The sequence below is a fragment of the Mustela nivalis genome (genome assembly GCF_964662115.1).
Source record: "Mustela nivalis genome assembly, contig: HAP1_SCAFFOLD_1920, whole genome shotgun sequence".
Lineage (NCBI taxonomy): Eukaryota > Metazoa > Chordata > Mammalia > Carnivora > Mustelidae > Mustela > Mustela nivalis.
In genome coordinates this window covers 7,498-35,087 of record NW_028134744.1, presented here as the reverse complement: position 1 = coordinate 35,087, position 27,590 = coordinate 7,498, and the positions used below count along the sequence as shown (strand labels likewise).

The window sequence follows — 27,590 nt, the reverse complement described above, 5'->3', positions numbered from 1 at the left end:
GTTCCAGAATGTGTTATTCTGTTGTTTAAGGATGGAATATTTTGAATATATCTCCTTAGTCCATCTAGTCCAGTGCATCATATAAAGCCACTGTTTCTTTGTTGACTTTCTGATCTGTCCATTGATGTAAGTGGTGAGTTAAAGTACCCAACTATTGATTATTTCTATTCCTTCCTAAAATATCCGAATTGTACATTGTCTTCATGGATACTTTTGCAAGTGGGAATAAAAGAAATGAATTTCATTTAAAACATATATAATAAAATTAAAGGACCCTACTATTATTGTATTATTATCTTTTATGTTAGTCATTAATTGTTTTATGTACATGGGTGATCCCATATTGGATGCATAAATATTTACAATAGTTCTTCTTCCTGTCAGATTGTCCTCTTCATTATGATATAGTGCTCTTGTCTTTTACTGCAGTCGTTCTTTTAGATTCTATTTTGTCCAATATAAGTATTACTATTCTGGCTTTCTTTTTATATCCATTTGTAGGATACATGTTTTTTCCATCCCCTGACTTCCAATCTGCAGGTGTCCTTATGACAAAAATAAAACTCTTGCAAGTGGCTTATACCATGGGTCTTGTTTTTTTTTTGTTTTTTCTTCTTCTTCCTTTTTTTAATCCACTCTGACATCCTATGTATTTTGATTGGAGCACTTACCCCATTTATATCCAAAGTAATTATTGATAGATATGTATTTGTCATTTTACTACTTGCTTTGTGGTTGTTTCTGGAGATTTTCTCTGATCATTTTTGTGTCTTCAATGTTTTACTGGTTTTCTTTAGTGATATATTTGGATTTCTTTCTCCTCTTTGAGTGTTTATCAGTGTTTTTTTTTTTGTTTTTTTTTTTGTTTTTTTTTTTTTTTGAGAGGGCATGAGTGGAGTGGGGAGAGGGAAAGATAATCTTAAGCAGACTCCATGGCCAGAATAGAGTGCAGTGCATGGTTCAATCTCACAATCCTGAGATTATGACCTGAGCTGAAATCAAGTCAGATGTTTAACCAACTAAGCCACACAGGCACCACTATTAGTGGGTTTTGATATATAATTTGTATATAACCTCTTCTGCATATAGCAGTCTATATTAAGCTGCTGGTCTTTAAGTTTGAGCCCATTCTTTTCACTTCTCCCCATGCTTTAGGTAAAGTATTACATTTTATATCCGTTTTTCCTGAGTTCCTAAACTTATTTTTTATATAAATGTTCATTTTTGCTACTTTTGTGTTTCCTGCCTTTATAGTGTCACATTTGGTCTCTTCTTTCCACTCAAAGAGTCCCCTTTAATATTTCTTGTGGGGCTAGTTTAGTAGTCACAAACTCCTTTAGTTTTTATCTGGGAAACTCTATCTCTCCTATTCTGAGTAATAGGCTTGCTGGATAGAGTATTCTTGGCTACAGATTTTTCCCATTCACCACGTTGAATAGATAATACCACTCCCTTCTGGCTTGCAAAGTTTCTGCTGAAAAAGTTCCTGCTAGCCTTCAGGGGTTTCCCCTGGAAGTTACTGACTTGCTTTCCTGCTTTTAAGATGTTTTTTTTTATCAGTATATTTAGAAAATTCAATTACAATAGGTCTTAGTGTTAGTCTACTATTGTTGATGTTGATAGTTTTCTGTGTCTCCTGGGTCTTGATGTCTGTTGTCTTCCCTAGATTAGGGACATTTTCAGCTATATTTCTAGAAACAAGTTTTCTTACACCTTTTTTCTGTCTTCTTCTACTGGGACTCCTATAACATGAATGTTATTACATTTGATGGAGTCACTGAGTTCCCTAGGTCTGGTCTCTGCATAATTCTTCTTTCTCCCCCTTCTTTGGCTTCATTGCTTTCCATTACTTTGACTTCTTAGTTGTTAATTTGTTCCTCTGTTTTTTCCAGCCTGCTGTTCATTGCATTAGGTGTGTTTCTTAACTCATTTATTCCACTCTTCAACTATGATTCTTTTTTAACTCTTTTATCTCTGTTGTAAGGGTCTCAATGATGTTGTCTTTCTTTTCTCAAGTCTGGTGAGTGTCCCTATGATCACTGCTTTAAATCCTCCATCAGCCGTGATATTTACATCTGTCTCACTTCAATCTCTGGACCCGTGGCTTTATCCTGTTCTTTCATTTGAGATAAAATCCTCTGTTTTCTCATCTTATCTAAGTCTCTACCAGCTTCTCTGTGTTAGAAAAGCCAGTTATGTCATCTGCTCCCAAAAGTAATGGACTTATGACAGAAGACGTCATGTAGCACCCAGGGTCTTGTGCTTAGGGGAGTATATCTAGTGTGTGCAGCATGCACTCTGCTGTTGTGTTCTGGCTGCTCTATCCTTCAGGCCAGACATCTGCAGAGGCTCTCCCTCACTGCTGTGGGCAGTGTTTTGTACCTGGCCTGAATGTAGCAACTTTTACCTAGGTGTGCCCTGGTGTGCTTGTGAAATGAGACCTGTCACCACCTCCACTGGTACTGAGGCCCTCCTGAATCTTGTCAGAAGGGGTGTGGGCAGGGGCTTGTGCTGATTTTCTGGGGGAAAGGCCTGCTGTGGTGGAACTGAGGCTTGCCTCAGTTCAATAAGAATGATTGAGCAGGGCAGTTCCACTGGAATGCAAGGGGATGTTGCTCAGTGTAGGCAGATTAGGCAGCCAGTGTAAGAGCTGCACTGCTTCGCTCAGGTGGCTCTTGTGCTTGTGCTGAGGGGCACTGGAGGGAAATGGTACCAGCTGGTTCCTTTGTTACTAGAGAGTTGTCTCTGTGAACACTTCCTCTCAGGGAAATGCTCTGAAAAGAGTGAGTAATTTCCCTACCGTATACCCCAGACACTGTTCAGATCATTATTTCCATGGTGTATGCTCCCAGGTTGTTTGCCTGCCTTTTCTCCAAGAGCATCACAGTGCACTACAAGCTCTATCACAGCCAAGGCCAATGACCTGTAGAATTCCAGGTTTTAAGCCCCCCTAGTTGTAAGAACTCATGAAATTAAGCTCCTCTCACTTTCCAGTGTAGCCAGTGGCTACAGGAAAGCATTCTTTTTGCACAGTCCCGTGTCTCCCTCCTGCTTTTCTCCATGACCATGACTCCCTCTCCTCTGCAGCAGCCAGGATCTGTTTCTCTCCTAAACCACATTTCTGTACTTCCTACCTTCTTTGGTGTGGCCTCCTCTCTAATAGTGGACTTTGTTCTCTTAGTCTTCGGGGATTAGGTGAACCTAGGTTTCTCTTACTCTGCCACCATCTTCTTTACTCTTGAGATATTTTTCTAAGTTTCCCATCAATTACAAATTATTACAACTGGCAGGAACACCTTTTCAGATTTCTCCCTCAAGTTAGGGGAAAAGAAAAACTCGCAAGCAGAGAGACGATATGATTTGAAGTATAATAGCTGAAAAACTAGAAATGGTTCGGTAACCAAAATTTGACCTTTTACCTGATTTCCATTAACTGAAATTCTAAAAGAAATAGACAGCTTTGAGTAGTTTTTAATCAATCTACTACTCAATCTTTATTCTTCTTTCATCAGTGAGGAAATAAAGAGAACATTATGGAATCATTTTTAATCTTTTCAGTAGAAAACCAAAGGTACTGTCCTTTGGCTTTATTTAAATTGAGTATAACTTCTCCTTTATCTTACTCCAAGCTTATTTATGTGGGGAGGTAAGTAAGACCATCTCATCTTTATGTTGTGCCACAAAGCTTTCCCATATAAAACAAACAGGCTTTGAATTTATTCAAACTGATTATCTAGTATTTGTCTCTGAGAACTCCATTAAATAAAACCTGATAATTTACAGCTCTATCCTTGAAATAATGTAATAAATGTTTATTCCATTAATTATGTATTGAGCTATTAAAGTACATATCTTTCTATTTAAACTAAAAGAAGACGGGTAAAGGCAACTGTGTTTTCTGAGAATGTAGGATCTGTGCCGAGAACAGGATCAACACCAGTGTTATACACAAGAACCAGGTCAAAAGAGTATCTAATTGTGAGTTGCAATTTTGGATTAGCAAGATTTCAAAACAGGAAAGTTAAAGGCCCAGAGTTCATCTTTTCCTTCCTAGATGGTGAAATTTATGGATGAGTCTACACTTTATAACAAGTTCATAAAACGTAATGAAGTAAATAGTAGACAGTAGATCCTACAACCAAGATTTGATGAAAATGGATATGGGAGGCACTGAATGAGAGACTGAAGATATGAATGGAGAAAAGAAACAAGACTCTAGCTTTTTGAGCCTAACTTCTCATCGGATCATGGAGTCAGCAAGGCATAAGTTGGTAAAATTCTCCTTTTTAAGAAGCAAAAAATGTCTACAGGAGTAAGGTTAAGTTCTACTACAGTGATTTTTATTATTACATAAGTGAGTGGTAATTTGCAAGAGGACTAGGGAAGATGTCTCATAAAATTTGATTGGACAGTGGCATAAGGATAGACATATAGATCATTGTATTAGAATTGACCATATAAAAAGAAAATGCTACATTATGGTGAACTGATGTACAATGAGGGTATAAAACAATTAAATGGAATAAGAATAGTCTTTTTTTTTTAATATAATTTTTTATTTTTTATAAACATATATTTTTATCCCCAGGGGTACAGGTCTGTGAATCACCAGGTTTACACACTTCACAGCACTCACCAAAACACATACCCTCCCCAATGTCCATAATACCACCCCCTTCTCCCAAACCCCCTCCCCCCAGCAACCCTCAGTTTGTTTTGTGAGATTAAGAGTCACGTATGGTTTGTCTCCCTCCCAATCCCATCTTCTTTCATTTATTCTTCTCGTACCCACTTAAGCCCCCATGTTTAACAAGTGGTACTAGGACAAATGGATATCCACATGCAAAGTAATAATATTAGAACTCTACCTCATAACATATATACAAAATTAACTCAAAACATAAGAGCTAAAACTATAAAACTCTCAGAAAAAAAACATAGGTGTATCATTTGTGACTGGATTTGGCAACAGTTTCTTAGATATGACACCAAAAGACAAAAAATGATTAAGTATATTTCATCAAAATTAAAAACGTCTTTGCTTCAAACGTCACCATCAATAAAGTGAAAAGTCAAGCTACTGAATAAGAGAAAAGATTTGAAAATCTTATATCTGATAAGGGATCTGTATTTAGGATACACAAATAACTCTTACAATAATGAAAAGATAACCCAATAAAGAAATGGGCAAAATAATTGATTCAGTCTATAAGGAAGATATAGAAATGGATAATAACACACATAAAAAGATGAGATGCTCAACATAATTAAGTTTTTGTGGGGTTTTTTTAATATTTTGTTTGTGTATTTGACAGACAGAGAGAACACAAGCAGGGGGAGTTGCAGACGAAGAGGGAGAAGCAGGCCCTCTGCTGAGCAGGGAGCCTAATGCAGGGCTTGATGCCGGAGGTATCACAATTCCAGACTTCAAGCTCTATGACAAAGCTGTCATCATCAAGACAGTGTAGTACTGGCACAAAAACAGACACACAGATCAATGAAAAAGAATAGAGAGCTGAGAAATGGACCCTCAAGTCTATGGTCAACTAATCTTCGACAATGCAGGAAAAAATGTCCAATGGAAAAAAAGACAGTCTCTTCAACAAATGGTGTTGGGAAAATTGAACAGCCACAAGCAGAAGAATGAAACTGGACCATCGTCCTATACCACACACAAAAATAGACTCCAGATAGATGAAAGACCTCAATGTGAGACAGGAATCCATCATAATCCTTGAGGAGAACACAGACGGCAACATCTTTGACCTCAGCCGCAGCAATTTCTTCCTAGAAACTTCCCCAAAAGCAAGGGGAGAAAGGGCAAAAATGAACTATTGGGACTTCATCAAGAGCAAAAGCTTTTGCACAGCAAAGGAAATGGTCAACACAACCAAAAGACAACTGACAGAATGGGAAAAGATACTTGCAAATGACATATCAGATAAAGGGCTGTATCCAAAATCTATAAAGATCTCATCATATGCAACACCCAAAGAACAAATAATCCAATCAGGAAATGGGCGGAGGACATAAACAGACATTTCTGCAAAGAAGACACCCAAATGGCCAACAGACAGATAAAAAAGTGCTCAACATCACTTGGCATCAAGAAAATACAAATCAAAACTACACTGAGATACCGTCTCATACTAGTCAGAATGGCTAAAATTAACAAGTCAGGAAACATCAGGTGTTGGCAAGGATGCAAAGAAAGGGAAACCCTCCTACACTGTTGGTGGGAATGTAAGCTGGTGCAGCGACTCTGGAAAACAGCATGGAGGTTCCTCATGAAATTGAAAATAGAGCTACCCTATGACCCAGCAACCACACTACTCAGTATTTACCCTAAAGATACAAATGTAGGTATCCAAAGGGACACGTGCATCCAAATGTTTATAGCAGCAATGTCCATAACAGCCAAATGATGGAAAGAACCTAGATGTCCATCAACAGATGAATGGATAAAGAAGATGTGGTATATACGCACAATGAAAGAAGATGGGATTGGGAGGGAGACAAACCATAAGTGACTCTTAATCTCACAAAACAAACTGAGGGTTGCTGGGGGGGAGGGGGTTTGGGAGAAGGGGGTGGTATTATGGACATTGGGGAGGGTATGTGTTTTGGTGAGTGCTGTGAAGTGTGTAAACCTGGTGATTCACAGACCTATACCCCTGGGGATAAAAATATATGTTTATAAAAAATAAAAAATTATATTAAAAAAATAATAATAAAATAAAATAAAATATATACGCACAATGGACTACTATGCAGCCATCAAAAGAAATGAAATCTTGCCATTTGCAATGACGTGGATGGAACTAGAGGGAGGGTATTATGCTGAGTGAAATAAGTCAATCAGAGAAAGACAATTATGATATGAGCTCTCTGATATGAGGAATTTGAGAGGCAACTTGGGGGGTTTGGGGAGTAGGAAAGGAAAAAATGAAACAAGATGGGACCGGGGAGGGAAACAAACTTAATCTCAGGAAACAAACTGAGGGTTGCTGGTGAAGAGGGAGGTGCAAGGGATGGGGTGGCCGGGTGATGAACACTGGGGAGGGTATATGCTATGCTGAATGTTGTGAATTGTGTAAGACTAATGAACCATAGACCTGTACCCCTGAAACAAATAATACATTATATGTTAATTAAAAAAAAAGGACTGAGAGATGGTGAAATCAACCCAATTAACTGAGAGGATAAAATGTGATGGCAGGAAAATAAAAAGAGATGTCCAGACAATAACTAAATGAACGTTCACAGAAGCATTATTAATGGCCAAAAAGTGGAAACAACCCAAAGGTACATCAAATGATGAATGAACAACAGTTTTAGCCCACAATGGAGTACTGTTTGATAATAAGGAATGAAGCACTGATATATGCTATGACACAGATGAACCCCAAAAACATTAAGCGAAGGAAGCTAGTCATAAAGGACCACACATTGTGTGATTCCCCATATATGAAATATTCAGAATGGGCAACTCTATAGAGGCAGAAAGTAGACTGGTGGTTGCCTGAGCCTGGGGGCAAGGATTAAGGGTTTCTTTTCAGGGTAATTAAAATGTTCTACTTGATGGCAGTAATGGTTGCCCAACTCTATCAATATACCCAAACATTGAACTACAAATATTAAATGGGTGAACTGTATGGAATGTGCATTCCATCTCAATACAGCTTTTAAAAAAATCCAATCGCAAGGCCAAGATAATTTTCTTAATTCTCTCTTTTGGGTATATATAGTATACATGATCTAAATATTTCTGTGCATTTATTATATATTAAAAAGGAAAAGAAAATGAAGGAAATGCCTAAGTTCAACTGGTTTGTGAAATCACTTTTCTGTACAAGTTATCCTGAAATCAGTACAGATTCTGTATCCATTCAAAAAAAGAAGATGAGAAATAAGACAATTTTCTGAAACATTCTATTAAACATTATCTTCTGCTTTTACATGGCTTAGCTCATGATGGTAACAGAGAGATCATTTAAAAACATTATTTAGCACACCTGGGTGGCTCAGTTGTTCAAGCATCCAACTCAGGATTTTATCTCAGGTCATGATCTTATGGGTCATGGAATCAAGCCAGCTTGGGGCTCTCTGCTGGGCAGGGGTCTGCTTGAAATTCTCTCCATCTCCCTCTGCCTCTCCAACCGCCCCACCATAAATAAATAAATAAGTCTTTAAAAAAATTATTTAGTAGGAAAAAAAGTCCCAATTTCTGTGAAGAATGATGTATAAGTTTCAACTTTCCTAAGGGTAACTACCATAAGAAAAACATGTATAAAACAAATAACAGAATGAAAGTCAAAGTTTAAGAAATAAGTATATTGTGAAGATACTAAAATTATACTAAATTAATTATAATGAAAAAGAGAAGGAAGTGGTCCATGGAAATAAGCATCCTAAAACACTTCACATTATTTAACCAACTACAGATTAACTTGACATGTTACATTTCATACATACCTGATTCTTACTCTGAGCCAGTTTTTCCTTTAAGTCTTTTACCTCATCTTCTAAATTCGTACAACAACGTGATTTCACCTCCAGTGAAGCCTCTGACATAGACAGTGTTTTTAGGGTATTGGCCAGTTCTTCTTGAAGTTGTCTCATAGAAGCCTAATAAGACATTTCTGTTACTGGTTTTATAAATCATCTTACTATTAAGATATGTTAACAATATATAACTTTAACCTATTTACCTGGAAAATTTCACTTCAAACATCGATTCATCTCCTTTTCCTAACATGTACACATTATGGCTGTTTAATGAATTTGGTTGAATACACAAAAAGATGTTATCTGCCTAGTCAGTATTATGTTACTTAGTTAATTAATTCAGCCCCACTACCCTTTCCTTGTAGGTGAATTTTCCCAAAGCTTCCCAATCGACTGAAGTCTCAAAAAGAAATGGGTATATAGGTGGGACTAGCATTGGTAAATTCTACAGTATGAAATGTTTTCCTTCTTTTTTATTAGAGGCTTCAATTAATGTCAGAGTTCCTCACATGTTCAATCCTCTGCTCAAATCCTTTTAATAGATAACTATCTCAGAACATAAGTGAAGTCATTCTAATGGCCTTCAAGACCCTAGATGACCTGGCTTTCACCTCTCTCCCTGACCTCCATTCCTGCTACACAAGAATTCTGCCACCCCTCATTAATCTGAAAATGGAGATCCAATGCCCAGTTTAATAAATTACAGAGATACAATTCTCTTTCTGTTGGATAAACTTAGGCCCAAATGATAGTAACTGAGATTTGAAATGAGCAAATTATTTGTAAAATAGCTTAAAAAATTATAAATAGCAGTGGGAAGATTAAATCAAATATAGTTTTGCTAAAGCTCATCACAATTGCCCCAAATTATGATTTAATGAAAAGGAAGGGCCTTCAAAGGATTGAAAGGTCATAAGGATACACGATTTCAGACTAAAAATTCAAATTTACATAAATAATAAAATCGAGCCAACCTAAAATGTATATAAAGGTACTATGTATAGTTTGCATAAATGTACACATATATTAAAGTATACATATATTTATACTTATAAATATATACTTGTATATATGGATAAAAAGTACTGAGATACTGTACTTTTTATTCAGTTCACTTGGGAAATCTGGAGCTAACTGTCAAGTTAATCCACTTAATTGAATCTCAATTTCAAAATATGCATGCTTTAAAAATCCTCTATGTTTGCAGTGTTGGCTTTTAAAATATATATACATATATACATGGAGAAAATATATATATACAAACACATATATATACATATATACATATACATATATACATATATTTTATATATAATATATATATTTTTTATTTTATATTTTATAAATATATATTTTAAAAAGTAAAAGTTTAAGAGAACTTAAAAAAAATGTTCAAAAGAAGTAGCCTTTTTAAATACAAGGATTTTTATCCTACATGAACACAAATTTTAATAAAAATGACAGCTAAATTTGTCATAGATATACAGGTAGATATAGTATGTGAAATTAAATTTTTTTACAAAACACTTAACTAATTCCATCATAGTCTCAAGGTGATTTAGCCTATATTTTAATATAAAAGATCCAAAACTGGGGTGCCTGGGTAGCTCAGTTGGTTAAGTGTCCTACTCTTGGTTTCAGCTCGGGTCATGATCTCAAGGTTTTAAGATCCAACCCTGAGTCAGGCTCTGCACTCAGAGTCTGCTTGAGATTCTTATCCCTCCTTTTCCCTCCCCCTCTACACATCCCCTACTCATGCTCTCTCTCTCTAAAAATAAATGAAATATTTTTTTAAAAATAGCCAACATGCATATTTATTTCAATTTACCCTCCATCCCTTCATTCAGAAAATACACATAGGGTTTATATGAGAAACCAAGAATTCCAATAAATTAATGATTTTAGCTATAAATATCATAGTTCCTATTAGTATAAAACTAAATTTTTCATCTATTTTATACCTAAGTAATATACATTAAATCAAAGGGATATTATAAATAATAGTGATGGAAATATGCAATTTTTATCAAAGACTTACCTGATTGACATTATTTCTTAGATTCCTCAATTCCACATCTAGTGCTGTAAGATTAAATTCAAGTTCTTGTTTCGTTTCAACTTCTTTCTTATACTGCTCTTCTCTTTTTGTTAGTTTCTCCTGAATTCTTCCATATAACATTTCAGCATTTATTCTTTTTTGTATTTCTTGTTTTAGAGTAAATCTGCAAATAAATGTGCTTATTTTAAAATTTGTTTTGTAAACAATAAAAAGCTCATGTTATGATCTGGTGCCACATATGCTCGTTTATTATCCAAATGAAATTTCTATGTTCTCAATTATTTTCCTTTCTAGGGCTCATGTTTGTAATTTCTCACTTCAATCTCTTCCAAAAGACATATATAGTTGAAAAGAAGCAATGAAAAAGCATTATGCTGCTTAGTACTAGTATCTCTGGAAGACATCTCTGGGAGATACTGTAGGGAAAGGAATTTTGAAATTATTCAAGAAAGAATGGAAAATTATTGTTTTTTCCACATACTAGTAATTACTCCTCCATTAGAAAAGATAATTTAGGCCGGCCGCCGCCGCGACCCTGCGAGCTCCGCCGGCCCCGGGATGTTGCTCCGGCCGCGGCGGCCGCCCCCGCCCGAGCCCCCCGCGCCCCCCCGCGCCCCCGCGCCGGCATCGCCAGCCAGCCCGGACCCCGAGCCGCAGCGGGCCGGGGGCGCGCCGGGAACCCCGCCGGGGCGGCCCGCCTCACCTGGCGCGCTGGCGGCGTCCGCGTCCCCCGGGTCCCCCGGCCTCCCCGGGTCGCCCGAGTCCCCGGGCTCGGCGCAGCGCACGCCCTGGAGCGCCCGCGAGACGGAGCTGCTGCTGCTGGGCACGCTGCTGCAGCCGGCCGTGTGGCCCGCGCTGCTGCTGGACCGCCGCCAGGCGCTGCCCACCTGCCGCCGCGTGTCGGCCGCGCTGGCCGGCCAGCAGGTGCGCCGCACGCCCGCGCAGTGCCGCCGCCGCTACAAGTGCCTCAAGGACAAGCTCCGTGACGCGCAGGGCCAGCCGCCCGGGCCCTTCGACGCACAGATCCGCGAGCTCATGGGGCTGCTGGGCGACAACGGAAACCGGCGCGGCGGCCGCCGCCGCTCCCCGGGGCCCGGGAGCCCCCCGCGCGGACGCCGCCCGCCCCCCGCCGTGCCCTTCTCGCCCGCGGAGCCAGACGTCCCGCCGCCGCGGTCCACGCGCGGCCCCGTCGCGGACCGGGCCTGGACGCTCAGGTTCAGCCCGACCCCGCCCAAGTCTGCGGACGCCCCTCGAGCGCCCGGCTCCCCGACGGCGCTCTCCACGGCCAGCCCCGCGCCGGGCTGGCCCGAGGACCGCGAGCCTTTCCGCGTTCTGGGATCCCTGCCGCCGCCGGTTCTGGACCCCACCCGGGAGGATCCAGACTCGCTGTCCAGCCGCCCGGAGGACCACGCGCCCCCGCAGTCCGCACCCCCGTCGCTGAACGCAGCCCTTCTGCAGACCCTGGGGCACCTGGGCGACATCGTGGCCATCCTGGGCCCCCTGCGCGACCAGCTGCTGACCCTGAACCAGCACGTGGAGCAGCTGCGCGGCTCCTTCGACCAGACCGTGTCCCTGGCCCTGGGCTTCATCTTAGGCAGCGCCGCGGCCGAGCGAGGGGTCCTAACGGACCCCCGAGAGTGAGGCTTGGCCTGCACCCGTCCCTTCTGTAGCACCGTGTACCCTGTGCCCTGACCCCACTCTGTGACCCCCCCCCACTCCAAATTTAGGTATGTTCAATAAAAACATTGTTAATTTCTAATTTAAAAAAAATAATAATTACTATTTAAAAAGAGAAGTTCCTGTCTCACACGGAGGTCTTTTATCCATTTTGAGTTTATCTTTGTGTATGGTTTAAGAGAATGGTCGAGTTTCATTCTTCTACATGGATAAAAGACCTCAATGTGAGACAGGACTCCATCAGAATACTAGAGGAGAACATAGGCAGTAATCTCTTCGATATAAGCCACAGCAATTCTTTCAAGATATGTCTCCAAAGGCAAAGGAAACAAAAGTGAAAATGAACTTTTAGGACTTCATCAAAATCAAAAGCTTCTGTACAGCAAAGGAAACAGTCAGGAAAACAAAGAGGCAACCCATAGAATGGGAGAAGATATTTGCAAATGACAGTACAGACAAAAGGTTGATATCCAGGATCTATAAAGAACTCCTCATACTCAACACACACAAAAGAGACAATTATAACAAAAAATGGGCAGAAGATATGAACAGACACTTCTCCAATGAAGACAAACAAAAGGCTATCAGACACATGGAAAAATGTTCATCATCACTAGCCATCAGGGAGATTCAAATTAAAACCACATTGAGGGCGCCTGGGTGGCTCAGTGGTTTAGGCTGCTGCCTTCGGCTCAGGTCATGATCTCAGGGTCCTGGGATCGAGTCCCGCATCAGGCTCTCTGCTCAGCAGGGAGCCTGCTTCCTTCTCTCTCTCTCTGCCTGCCTCTCCATCTACTTGTGATTTCTCTCTGTCAAATAAATGAATAAAATCTTTAAATAAATAAATAAATAAATAAATAAAACCACATTGAGATACCACCTTACACCAGTTAGAATGGCCAAAATTAGCAAGACAGGAAACAACATGTGTTGGAGGGCATGTGGAGAAAGGGGAACTCTCTTCCACTGTTGGTGGAAATGCAAGTTAGTGCAGCCACTTTGGAGAACAGTGTAGAGATTCCTCAAGAAATTAAAAATACAACTTCCCCATGACCCTGCAAATGTACTACTGGGTATTAACCCCCAAAATACAGATGTAGTGAAAAGAAGGGCCATCTGTACCCCAGTGTTTATAGCAGCAATGGCCACGGTCGCCAAACTGTGGAAAGAATCAAGATGCCCTTCAACGGACGAATGGATAAGGAAGATGTGGTCCATATACACTATGGAGTATTATGCCTCCATCAGAAAGGATGAATACCCAACTTTTGTAGCAACATGGACGGGACTGGAAGAGATTATTCTGAGTGAAATAAGTCAAGCAGAGAGAGTCAATTATCATATGGTTTCACTTATTTGTGGAGCATAACAAATAGCAAGGAGGACAAGGGGTGTTAGAGAGGAGAAGGGAGTTGGTGCAAATTGGAAGGGGAGGTGAATCACAAGAGTCTATGGACTCTGAAAAACAATCTGAGGGGTTTGGAGGGGCAGGGGATGGGAGGTCAGTGTAGCAGGTGGTGGGTATTATAGAGGGCATGGATTGCATGGAACACTGGGTGTGGTGCAAAAATAATGAATACTGTTATGCTGAAAATAAATAAAAAATACATTAAAAAATATAAAAAATAAAAGAAAAAAACAAATTAATTTTAAAAAATATATGTGAAAAGCCTTCTGTTGAAGATTATACATGCAAATTTGGACTGTAGCTCTATAACAGAAACATATGGATTATTTTGGAGAAAATGGTCTATAGCAAATTTTCAGTTTTAGATAACAGAATACTCAAATATACAGCTTGCCAATTCTCATCGCAGGAGACACTCAAATTACACATTTATGCAGCTTTTTTCTTTTTTAAATTTATTTTTCATTTATTTTCAGCATAAATTATTCATTATTTTTGCACCACACCCAGTGCTCCATGCAATCTGTGCCCTCTATAATACCCACCACCTTGTACCCTGACCTCCCACCCCCCGCCCCTTCAAAACCCTCAGATTGTTTTTCAGAGTCCATAGTCTCCCATGGTTCACCTCCCCTTCCAATTTCCCCCAACTCCCTTCTCCTATCTCCCCATGTCCTCCATGCTATTTGTTATGCTCCACAAATAAGTGAAACCATATGATAATTGACTCTCTCTGCTTGACTTATTTCACTCAGCATAACATATAATGTATTATTGGTTTCCCCTATTATCCATTTAATAAATCATTTGAAAACTCTTTTTATAACAACACAGGATCTATATTAAGTAAATAATAAAGAGTAATATGTGCTTGCAGCATAGACTTTTGAATTAATTTCATCAACATATAAGAGAGATGCTGAAAAACTTAGCTGTAATCATTTTCTATTTCACCTTTTAATCACACATATGTTTAAAACTAGTTTTTAATTTTTTTTCTGTCTTGAGAAAAATGGCCATTTTCTATTCTGTTGATGGGCATATAAATTAATATAAAATTTCCTGAGAACATTTTAAAAATAGGATCAAAGATGTTCTTTAAAAATTTTTATACTTTAACAACACTACATTGAAGAATTTATTCCGAGTAACCAGAAATGTAGAAACAGATTTATATAAAAAACATTCCTTACAGCATTAATTAAAGTATAGAAAAATGGGGGTAAAAAACCCCAAATTCAATTTGGTAAATAATGAGGTTTCCACATAGTGGGTTTCTATATGGTCATTAAGATTATGATTTGGAATATTCATTAAATTATTAAAAGTATTCACTATTAAGAACTTGCTATATTATTTTGAAGAATCTCATACTTCACAATACTAAAGAAGTTTTCTTCCCTATAAAATCCAAGGTAAGTTAGCAATTTCAAAACATCTACACATCTGTAGATAAAAGTAAATAATTCAAGGGGTGCCTCGTTGGCTCAACTGGTAGAGCATGTGACTCTTGGTATCACTCTTGACTTCAAGCCCTACAAATATTTTGTGTGGAGCCTATTAAAAAATAAAACCACACAAGGTAAATAGTACAAGTATTTCCTTAAAACCAAGATATCATACCTCAAACTGCAGAGTTCATCCTCCCATTTTATTTTTTGAAGCTCCAACTTAGATATGATTTCTTTTGTCTTTGATAGATTCTTTTGTAGTCCCTTAGCCATATTTTCCATTTTTTTATTTTTTCTTTTAAGTTGTTCACATTGATCTTTTTTAAGTTTTATTAGTCTTTCATATGAAAGAACCACATTCTGGGTTTTCAATAAACTGACAGAATCTACATCAGAGAAAAAACAAAAACAAATAAAATATATAGGGCACCTGGGTGGCTCAGCTGCTTAAGCATCTGACTCTTGGTTTCAGCTCAGGTCATACATAATCCCAGAGTTGTTGGATCGAGCCCTGCATTGGGTTCCACTCAGCACAGAGTCTGCTTGAGATTCTATCCACCCTTCCTCCCTCCTGCTCTGTTCTTTCCCACACCCCCAGTCATGTTCGTTCTCAAATAAATTAATTAAATATAAAAAAAGAAAATTAAATAAAATATATGAGTACTCTTTGCATATAAAAGACTGTATGCTTTCACATTCACTCATTCATACATTAAACAAATATATATTGAATGATTTCAATATCAAATATATTACTGGGATGCCTGGGTGTCTCAGTTGGTTAAGCATCTGCCTTCAACTCAGGTCATGATCTCAGGGTCCTAGGATCAAGCCCGGCGTTAGACTCCCTGATTAGAGGGGAGTCTGATTCTCCCCCTCCTTCTGCCACTCCTCCCTGGCTCGTGCACTCTCTCTTTCTCCTTCTCTCTCTCAAATAAATGAATACAATCTTTTTTAAAAAAGAAAAGAAAAAATGGCCAAAACCTTTCTAAACTTAATGAAAACTACAAACCCACAGATCCAGAAGGATCTGGCTAGGAGTGAAGAAAAGGAAGTAATCTTTATAATTTTCTTAAACGACATATGATCTGTTATAACATTACTAGATGGAGGACTATGATGCTTAGGTCATATACTTTAGGCTCTAATCATCAAAATAGCAAAACTACAGAGTTACAGCTAGTAAGAAAAATACATACATACACATACCCACACACACATAAATAAAACTAAATCATAAATTTACTTGCTCAATCTGAAAGAAATCAGAAAAGAAGAGAATGCAATGAAGATCGGAAAGGACAAATTGAAGTCAAACAACATGATGACAGATTCAAATCGACTACATCAATAATCAAATTAAATGAAAATGGTCTAAAAGTCTCAATGAAATGGCAGACATCAAAATGGATAAAAAAGGAAGACCCAGCTATCTGCCACCTATTAAAAAATGCATTTTAAATGTAAAAACTACAAATGTGTTAAGAGGCCAGAAACATGACAGACGACACCAACACTTGGCAAAAGAGAGCTGAGCCTGAGCGGTTACATTAATACCACACAAAATAGATTTCAAAACAAAAAACATTAGAAGCAGTAAATAAGTTCATTTAATAATGATAAAACAGTCAACTAAAGGAAGCATAATAAACCTAAATGTTTATGCATTTATTAACAGGCTCAAAATACATAAAGTAAAATTGACAGAACTTCAGAGGAACAAGCAAATTCACAATTATAGTCTGAGATTTCAGTAGGCAGAAAATCAGCAAGGACATAGTAGACTTGAACACGACTGTTCTTCTCAAGCATCCATGGAACACTTACTGAAAGAGACGATATTCTGGAATCCTGCAGTAGCACCACTCACATGAACATTTATAGCACTGAATGTATGTACTAAAAAAGAAGAAAAGCCTCAAACTGATGACCTTTGGCTCCACCTTAAGAAATTAGTAAAATAGTAGTTTAAAAAAGGTTTGATAAACTTTGGTTATGTAGAAAAATCTGACAGAATTTTTTAAAAAGCTACTAAAACTAATAAGTAAACTTACTAAGTTCAAGAATAAACCTGGACCCATACCCTGTATCATAAATAAAAAAGAATTCAAAATGGGGGTCCTTGCATGGCTCAGTCAGTTAAGTGGCTGCCTCAGGTCATGATTCACGGGACCTGGGATCGAGCCCCATGTCCAGCCCTCTGCTCAGCAGGGAGACTGTTTCTCCATCTCCCTCAGCCTGCCATTCCCCCTGCTCATGCTTTCTCTGTCAAATAAATAAATAAACAAATAGAATCTTAAAAAAAAAAATACAAACTGAATCTCACGGATCACAGATCGAAATGTAAGACCTAAAACTATAAAACTTTGTTATTCAACTGCAAAACTTCTAAAAGAAAGCAGAAAGAAAACCTCTGACCTTGTGCTAGGAAAATATTTCTCATATAGGAACACCAAAAGCAAAAATTCATAAAAGAACAAAGGTATAAACTGGACTTTATCAAAAAAGAAAAACTGCTCTTCAAAAGATATTGCTGAGAAAATGAAAAGTCATAGATTGGGAGAAAATCTCTGCAAAAAAAAAATACAGGTGATAAAGGAACTATAGAATATACAAAGAATTCTCAAAACTCAACAGGTAAGAAAACCCAATTTTTAAAATGACAAAGGATTTGGACAGTTCAAAGAAGATATACAGATGGCAAATAAGCCCACAAATATATGCTCAACATTATAAGTTATTAGGGAAATGTATATTAAAACCATAATGATACATATACTACAGTCCCATCAGAACATCTGAGATTTAAAAAACTGACAATACTAAGTGTTATGAATATACATGGAGAAATCAGAACTCTCAGACATTGCTGGTGGGAACTGAAAATGGTGCAACTACTTTAGAAACCCATTCGGCAGTTTCATAATGAGGGATTACAAAGAGACACGAGACTTAAGAGTTATTTACCTGCCTGAATTACAGTTATGGTTTCATATGCATATACATATGTCAAAACTATCAAATTATACACTTTATACATGTGCAGTTGTCCTAACTTAAGCTGTTGAGGGGAAAAAAGGTCTATTGTAAGGAAAAATATCTAAAACAGTGGCTGAGATATGGACAGAAGGATATGAAACAATCCAAGATGAGGCTGAGAACTGTGGTCTTTCATCCCAGAACGATGAGAAGTAATAGCTAAGCTTTAAGCAAGGGGGTCACATGATGAAATATAAATTTTTAAAAAATATATGGTAACTATGGTTGCAGAGTATACCAAGATTCTGGGAGGTGGAATCACAAGGAAAACAGTCCCGAGGTTGTTTCAGTATTCTAGGACAAATATAGTGGTAACCTGACCTTGGGTGAAGGCACAGAAGAGGAGAGTTAACACACATCAGGTGTGCCATTCCCATGATGAAAAGTATAGTGGAAATTACGGCTCTTTGCTAAGAGTATTCAACATTTCTCTATTTTCATATAAAATGTATTTCTGAGATGAGTAGCTCTATAACACATCAGTGTTGTATGGTACAGCACTAGACAAGAAGTGCACATATTACTATAGTAATGTACATACAAAGGCTTCATGTTTACACAATGGTCTTACAATACATACCATGCTGTTCAGTTAGCAACATGCAAGCCATATGATGACAGTCAGGCATGTGGAAATCCTCCGAAATTCTTTCAGATGACAAAGTTAAGTCATTGAAGTCATCCATAGAATCAATTGTATTTTTCACCTACAAATAAATAATACTACTTCAAAATGTTCCCTGAATATTGGTAAAATATACTGAGGGTAGAGAGATGATAAATACACATAACTCTTTATAAGAGCAAAAAAAAAGGTACTTTCAAAAGGACTGATTTTTATCAAAACGACCTTTATCAATAGCCAGTGTTTCTGAACAACTTTTTCAAAGTATATGTCTGTAAAACAAAGGCAGATTTTCTCTTTTTTCACTATAGCTTTACTAAAGTAATCTTTTATCATGGAATAATATTCCTGATAAACATTATTTATCAAAGTAACATAATGAAATAAAAATTTAAAAATTAATAAATAAAAAAATTTTCTATATATGTATTTACCTCTTCCTTGTCACTAAATGTTTTCTTTGAAGATCTAAAAAAAAAATAATTCTTTTCAGTCAAATATTAAATACTTAAAATATAAGAGTTATTTACCTGCCTGAATTACAGTTATCTAAATCATATCTAAACTATATTATTAAAAATGTTAACAAAGCACTAAATTCAGATCAAACTGAGCAAAGGAAAATCATAACATTACTTGCATTATTTGATACAAAGAAATATACCACATTTTTTGTTGTCATTTTCAATAAATCAAGCTTATACTGGTTCTAAAAACTATTTGGAAACTGCAAGTTCAGTTCTGATATGGAAGAAACCCTTTTTAAATAATCATGATATTAGTGTTTTGAGGATCTATTGTGTAAATACTATGCATTTTTATGAAAACTTCACATGTTTTAAAGCTATTTTAAGCCTCACAACAATCTTACAAAACATAGGTAATTATATTAAGTATTTTACACAGGAAGAAAATGAGGCACAGAAAAAAGTAACTTCCCAAAGCTAGTACAGGTGGTCAGGAGTAGACCCAGAATTCAAATCCAGGAAATGTGCCTTCAAAACACGTGTTTTACAGCATATGGTGAAAGTAATATTTAAGTGTTTTTAAGTAATCGGATAGCAAATGAATCCATTAGTATTCCAATTTTAGCTATAATTGTAATAATAATTCATAAATCTTAACCATTTTTTAAATAAAAAGACTACATATGTAGGCAATATTGAAAATCTACTTTCAAACAACTCAAGATTTGCTTCTTCTACAGAAGCTGAACAATGGGCATTCATTTATTCATTCAACTGTTTACTCGCAAACAGACACTTATTGAGTATACTATATATGTGTCAATGACACTGTTGGTAGAGGAATCTTCGGCTTTTGTAATTTAGAACTTTATAAACCAAAAGTAATAATCTATGATAGATTGATAAATAAAATCTTCCCCCTTCCCCCAGAATCTAAAGAAATATTAAGTAAATATAACCAGATAATTCAAAGTCCCTAATAAATCCATAACCATTCATGATACTGTCAAAGGCACTGAATATCTAAAATTATCAAGGAATGGGGGTGCCTGGGTGACTCAGTGGGTTAAAGCCTCTGCCTTCAGCTCAGGTCATGACCCCAGGGTCCTGGGATCAAGTCCTGCATTGGGCTCTCTGCTCAGCAGGGAGCCTGCTTCCCTTCCTCTCTCTCTGCCTACTTGTGATCTCTCTCACTCTCTCTCTCTGTCAAACAAATAAAATCTATAAAAAAACAAAAGCTAATGTTTTGGGGAGCCTGGGTGGCTCAGTTGGTTAAGCCACTGCCTTTGGCTCAGTGGCCTTCTCCCCTCTTATGCTCTCTCTTACTCTCTATCCCTCTCTCTTAAATAAATGCTCGACATTTATCTTATACCATACACAAAGATAAACTTGAAATGGATCAAAGACCTCAATGTGAGGCAGGAATCTATCAAAATCCTAGGGGAGAACATAGGCAGTAATCTCTTCGACATAGGCCACAGCAGCTTCTTTTAAGACATGTCTCCAAAGGCAAAGGAAACAAAAGTGAAAATGAACTTTTTGGGACCTCCTCAAGAAAAAAAAGTTTCAACAAATGAAACAATCAACAAAACAAAGATACAACCCATGGAATAGGAGAAAATATTTGCAAATGACACTACGGACAGAAGGCTGATATCCAAGATCTAATAAAGAACTCCTCAAACTTAACACACAAACAAACAGAAAATCACATCAAAAAATGGGCAGAGACATGAACAGACACTTCTTCAAAGAAGACATACAAATGGCTAATGGACACATGAAAAAATGGTCATCTTCACTAGCCATCAGGGAGATTCAAACCAAAACCACATTGAGATACTACCTTACACCAGTTAGAATGGCCAAAATCAACAATACAGTAAACAACAAGTGTTGGAGAAGATGTGGAGAAAGGGGAACCCTCTTACACTATTGGTGGGAATGCAAGTTGGTACAGCCACTTTGGAGAACAGTGCAGAGATTCCTTAAGAAATTAAAAATAGAGCTTCCCTATGACCCTGTAATTGCACTACTGGGATTTACACCAAAGATACAGATGTAGTGAAAAGAAGAGCCATCTGTACCTCAATGTTCATAGCAGCAATGGTCACAATCCCCAAACTGTGCAAAAAGCCAAGATGCCCTTCAACAGACAAATGGATAAAGAAGATATGGTCCATATATACAATGGAATATTATGCCTCCATCAGAAAGGGTGAATACCCAACTTTTGTATCAACATGGATGGGACTGGAGGAGATCATGCTGAGTGAAATAGGTCATGCAGACAGAGCCGATTATCATATGGTTTCACTTATTTGTGGAGCAAGTAATAACATGGAGCACATTGGGAGATAGAGAGGAAAAGTGAGTTTGAGGGAATTGGAGGGGGAGACAAACCATGAGAGTGGTGGACTCTGAGAAAAAAAACTGAGGGTTTTGGAGGGGTTGGGGTGGGGGGTTGGTTGAGCCTGGTGGTGGGTATTAAGGAGGGCACAAATTGCATGGAGTGCTGGGTGTGGTCCATAAACAATAAATATTGGAGCACTGAGAAAAAATTAAATTTTAAAAAATCCTTTAAAATATTTTTAAAAGATTTAATAAACTGATGTTTTCTAATAATTTTACTGGTAAAGAATAAAAAACCAGTTTTTTGTAAAATTCTGCTAGCCATCTCAATTCATTTATTAGTTCACAGAACAGTTATGAAGTCCAACCATATATAAACAAATACACATCCCTTGCTTCAAAGATTGATAAATATACAATTACAATACAATGTCTTTGTGGCAACAAAACAGCTGTGGACCTCTTTGTAGGAGCTGTGGAACCAAGCATCATAAACCAAGGAACCTAGGAAAACTCTTGCCTACCCATGCATCAGATAACAGACAAACTCACTACAGTCCCAGCTACAGAGCCAGCAATAGCCCACAGACTGGCTCCAGCCCCTTCCTCTCAACCACATCTGGGAGCCCTTGGAACACACTTAGATAATCACCCATTGAAGAGAGAGCCTTTTTGGAAAACTAGATTTCTTACAGTAAAGTTCCAGCACACCACTAGAGCAAAAACAAAGCAAAACAGGTTTGGATACACTGGAAAGGTAGTCATTAAAGACTACTTCAAATGCAAAGACAGCAATGTAAAACTTCAAAGAATATAAAAAGTCAAGGAAATATGATACCACAAAATGATCACAATAATCTTCCAATAATTGATCTCAAACACATGAAGATCAGTAGTTTATCCAAAAAAGAATTCAAAATAGCAGTTTTAAGTAAACTCAGTGAGCTACAAGAAAACACAAAAAGCCAATTCAGGAGTGCCTGGGTGGCTCAGTCTGATAAGCGCCTGACCTTTGATTCTGTTTCAGGTCATGGCCGCAAGGTCATGAGATCCACCCCTGCATCGGACTTATGCTAGGTGCAGTCTGCATGTCCCTCTCCTTCTCCCACTCACCCGGCTCACACACATGCTCTCTCTAAAATAAATAAATAAACAAACAAATAAAATCTTAAAAAACAAAAAAAGCCAGTTCAATAAGATGAGAAAAATACTAGAAGAACGAAATGAGAAGTTTAATAAAGAGTAGGAAGGGCACCTGGGTGCTCAGTCAGTTAGGTGTCTGACTCTTGGTTTTAGCTCAGGTCATGACCTCAGGATTATGGGATTGAGCCCCAGGTCTGCTTGACATTCTCTCTCCCTCTCTCTATCCCACCCCCAACCTGATCTCTTTCACTTTCTTTCTCAATAAATAAATAAAACATGTATTTTTTAAAAGAGCTGGAAATAGTTAAAAAAATAACTAAAAATTTCTGGAGCTGAATAATATAGTGAATGAAATGGAAAAAAGCAATAGAAATCACTGACAAGGGGTGCCTGGGTAGCTCAATCGGTTAAGCGTCTGCCTTCAGCTCCCGTCATGATTTCAGGGTTCTTGGATCCAGTCTGGCATCAGGCTCCCTGCAGGGATCCTGCTTCCCACTCTCTCTCTGCCTGCTTCTCTGCCTATGTGTGATCTTTCTTTCTCTGTCAAATAAATAAAAATAAAATCTTTTTAAAAAGAGAGAGAGAGAAAAAAGAAATCACTGAGAGGAAAATGGATCAAAAAAAATCTTGTGAATTTAAAGTTTTCAAATTTTACAACTTTCAAATTATCCAATCAGTGGAGAACAAAGAAAAAAGAAAGAAAAGAATGAGAAAAGCCTATGTGATTTTGGGATACCACTAAAAGAAACAACATGTAAATTACTGCAGTTCCAGAAGGAGCAAAAGGGAGAAAAAGACATAAAGCTTAAAGAAGTCATGGGTGAGAACTCTCAAACCTGGGGAAACATTTGGAATCCAAGTTTATGGAGCTCAGTCATCAAAAAAACTAATTAAAGAGATTTTCTCCAAAACACATTATAATAAAACCATCAAAAATCAAAATAAAGAGAGAATCATAAAAGCAGCAAGAGAAAAGAAGCTTGTCACCTACGAGTGAACCCTCATAAGGCTATTAGCAGTTTCTCAGCAGAAACCTTATATGCCAGGAGAAGAATAGGATTGTATATTCAAAATGCTGAGAGAGGGGCGCCTGGGTGGCTCAATGGGCTGGGCCTCCACCTTCAGCTCAGGTCATGATCTCTGGGTCCTGGGATTGAGCCCCACATCGGGCTGTCTGCATGGGGGGAGCCTGCTTCCCCCTCTCTTCAGCCTGATGTTCTGCCTACTTGTGATCCCTCTCTCTGTGTCAAATAAATAAAATCTTGAAAAAAATGCTGAGAGAAAAGAACTGCCAACCAAGAATACTTTACTGAGCAAAATTATCCTATAGAAATCAATCAAATCAAATCAGTAAGTTTGATACACATTAACAGAATGAAAAAAATTACATGATCATCTCAATATATGCAGAAAAAGCATTTGACAAAATTCAACATCTTTTCATGATAAACACTCTCAATAAAGTGGGTACCAAAGTATCATACCTGAACATAATTAAGACCACATAGGAAAAACCCACAGCTAACATCATACTCAGTGGCAAAACACTGAAAGTTTTTCCTCTAAGTTCAAGAATAAGACAAAGGCACTCACCTTACCACTTGTATTCAACATCAGACTAGATAAATAAATGAAAGGCATCCAGATCAGAAAAGAAGAAATCAAATTGTCTTTGTCTGCAGAGGATCTGATCTTACATATAGAAAATCCTGAAGATACCACTAGCAAAGATGGAACTAGCAAAGATGAAGGATGCAATATCCACATATACAAATCCATTACATTTCTATACATTAACCCAAAAAATCTGAAAAAGAAATTTAAAACTACCATTCACAAAAGCATCAAAAAGAACAAAATACTTAGGAATAAACTTAACCAACGAGGTGAAAGATATGTACACTAAAAACTATGAGACTTTGATCAAAGAAACATAAGACACAAATAGGAAGATAACTCATTATTTATAGCTTAGAAAAATCAACATTAAATAACCACATGACTCAAAGCCATCTGTAGATTCAAGGCAATCCTTGTCAAAATTCCAGAGACATTTTTCAGAGAAATAGGAAAAAGAATCCTTAAATTTATATAGAACAAAAAGCACCCCAAATAAGCAAATCATTCCTGGGAAAGAATAAAGCTGGAAGCATCACACTTCCTGTTTTCAAACTGTTACAAAGGTATAAAAATCAAAATAGGATGACCTTTCATTAAAAAAAAAAAAACCACAAAACCCAAAGAAAAAGAATCAAGAACTGGACAATAAACCCATGAATGTAGTCAACTAAAATTTGATGAGGGAGCTGAGCACACTCAAGGAAGAAAAGATAATCTCTTCAATAAATGGTCCTGAGAAAATTGGATATTCAAATGCAGAGAATGAAACCGGACCCCTAACTTACACCACTCACAAAAATTAACCAAAACTTAAATATATAACCTTAAACCATAAAACTCCTACAAGAAAACAGGGGGAAATCTCCCTGATATTGCCAACATTGATGTTGGCAATGATTTTGCATGTGAAATCAAAAGTACAACCAACAAAAGCAAAAACAGTGGAACAAGCAATGTTTCTGCATGGCAAAAGAAACGAGCAACACTCTAGTTCCATTTACATTGAATATATAGGGGAAGGAAAGGAAAAAATAAGATAAAAACAGTGATGGAAGCAAACCGTAAGGGACTCTTAACTAGAGAAAAGAAACAGAGCTGCTGGAGGGGAGGTGGGCAGGAAGATGGTCTAAATGTGTGGTGGGCATTAGAAGATGGTCTAACTGTGTGGTGGGCTCATCACTTGTGAGGAGCACTGGGTGTTACATGCAAGTGATGAATCACTAAAGTCTACCCCTGAAACTAATAATACAATATATGTTAACTAAGTTGAATTTAAATAAAATCTAAAAAACAAAGCAGAAACAAGTAACATAATGAACAAGCAACCTACAGAATGGATGAAAATATATGTAAACCACACTATCTGAAAAAAAGGTTAATATGTAAAGTATATAAAAAATTCATACAATTCGACAGAAAAAAAACACAATTCAGTTAAGAACTGGGCAAGGCATCTTAATAGACAGCTTTCCTCAGAAGATATTCAAATGGCCAACAGGACCAAAAAATGGGCTCGACATCACTATTCATCAGGGAAATGCATATCAAAACCATAATGATCTATCACTTCACACCTGTTAAAATGGCTTACATCAAAAAGGGAAGAGACACCACTGGCAAAGATGTACAGAAAAGGGAATCCTTACACACTGTTACAGGACTGTAAACTGGTACAGCCACTGTGCAAAACAGTGTGGAGGTTCCTCAACAAACAAAAAAATAGAACTATCAGAATATCCAGTAATCCCATTTCTGGGAACATTCTGACAGAAATGAATCAGTATCTCAAAGAGGTATCTGTCCCTCTACATTTACTGCAGCATTATTTACAACAGCCAAGACACGGAAACGACCTATGTGCCCATCAGTGGATCCACTGATTTAAAAATGTGGTATACACTTACAATGGAATATTTTTAGCCACACAAAAAAAAAGAGGGAAACCCTGCCATCTGCAACAACATGAATGAACCTTGAGGGAATTAAGTTAAGTGAAGGAAGTCACGCAAAAAGATAAATACCCTATGATCTGACTTACTCATGGAACCTTGAAAAAAATACAAAACACATTTATAGATATGTGTTTGCCAGGGGTAGGAAGCTGAGGGAAATGGGTAGATATTGGCTAGAGGGTACAAACTTCCTGTTACAAGAAGAGTAAGATCTGAGGATCTAATGTACAGAATGATGGTTACAGTTAATAATACTGCTATATACTTAGAAGTTGCTAAAAGAGTTGTTAAAAAAGAAATGATAATTATGTGAGGTGATAGAGCTATTAACACTATTGCATTTTACAATATAAAAGTATATTAAAGTAATACAGGTATACCTTACATTTACACAGTTATCTGTCAATTAATTATACCTCAAAAAATCTGCACAAAATTCAACAATACTCAGATGTCAAAAATAGCAATAATGTGCTTAATTTTGTTTGAAAATAAAATTATTTGGGGGTGCCTGGGTGGCTCAGTCAGATAAGGTCTGCCTTCAGCTCAGGTCATGATCTCCAGGTCCTGGGATCGAACCCCAAATCAGGCTCCCCACTAAGCTTCTCCCTCTCCCTTTGCCCCTCCCTCCTGCTCATACTTTCTCTCTCACAAATAATTTCTTGTTAATTTTCTTAAAGAAAATGATTTGGTAACTTTTGTATACTTTTAGCTTACTATTTAATCCTAATATAAAAGCTAGATTTACTAATACAAAATTATAATTACTTTTTCATAGACTAAATGCATGCAAGAGAATATTATTAGCATATACCTACATAAACGCACAAAAAGACTAAATTTCCCACAAGAGATTATTAATTTGGGAATTGAGCATGAGCCCCTAAGAGCACTGTAAACAAAAACAAAGCTAGCAATTATTGTTTTAAAACTGTTAAACAGAAAACTCTAATCCTACTCATGAGTGAAGTAAATACAATAAACAATAAACTACACAGGCAAAATAGCCAGTAGTAGAGGAGAAAAACTAAAGCAGAGAAATCCAATTTTGATGTGCGATAGGATAACTAACAAATCAGGATATTTCCTGAAATATAGGATAACCAAGAAAGGCCTTAATTTTTTTTAAGATTTATTTATTTGACAGAGAAAGAGATCACAAGTAGGCAGAGAGACAGACAGAGAGAGAGGGGGAAGCAGGCACCCCTGCTGAGCAGAGAGTCCTATGCAGAGCTCCATCCCAGGACCCCTGCATCATGACCTGAGCTGAAGGCAGAGATTCAATCCAC

At 37.5% G+C, this 27,590-nt stretch overlaps 1 protein-coding gene and 1 pseudogene across 2 annotated transcripts in view; one reads left to right on the top strand and one right to left on the bottom strand.

Annotated features, from left to right (window-relative positions):
* LOC309858145 (ankyrin repeat domain-containing protein 26-like) overlaps positions 1 to 8,622 on the bottom strand; it is a gene marked incomplete at its 5' end in the record, with an annotated part of 37,023 nt that extends 28,401 nt beyond the window's left edge. The window contains one exon of the mRNA XM_082750831.1: positions 8,476 to 8,622. Within this exon, the coding sequence (XP_082606957.1) occupies positions 8,476 to 8,622 (147 nt within the window). The remainder of the gene's footprint in view (positions 1 to 8,475) is intronic.
* A 2,503-nt stretch (positions 8,623 to 11,125) lies between these two features.
* On the top strand, positions 11,126 to 12,270 carry LOC309858144 (undifferentiated embryonic cell transcription factor 1 pseudogene; annotated as a pseudogene). The gene has a single exon. The product of its transcript is annotated as an undifferentiated embryonic cell transcription factor 1 pseudogene (transcript).
* Positions 12,271 to 27,590: the final 15,320 nt, after the last annotated feature.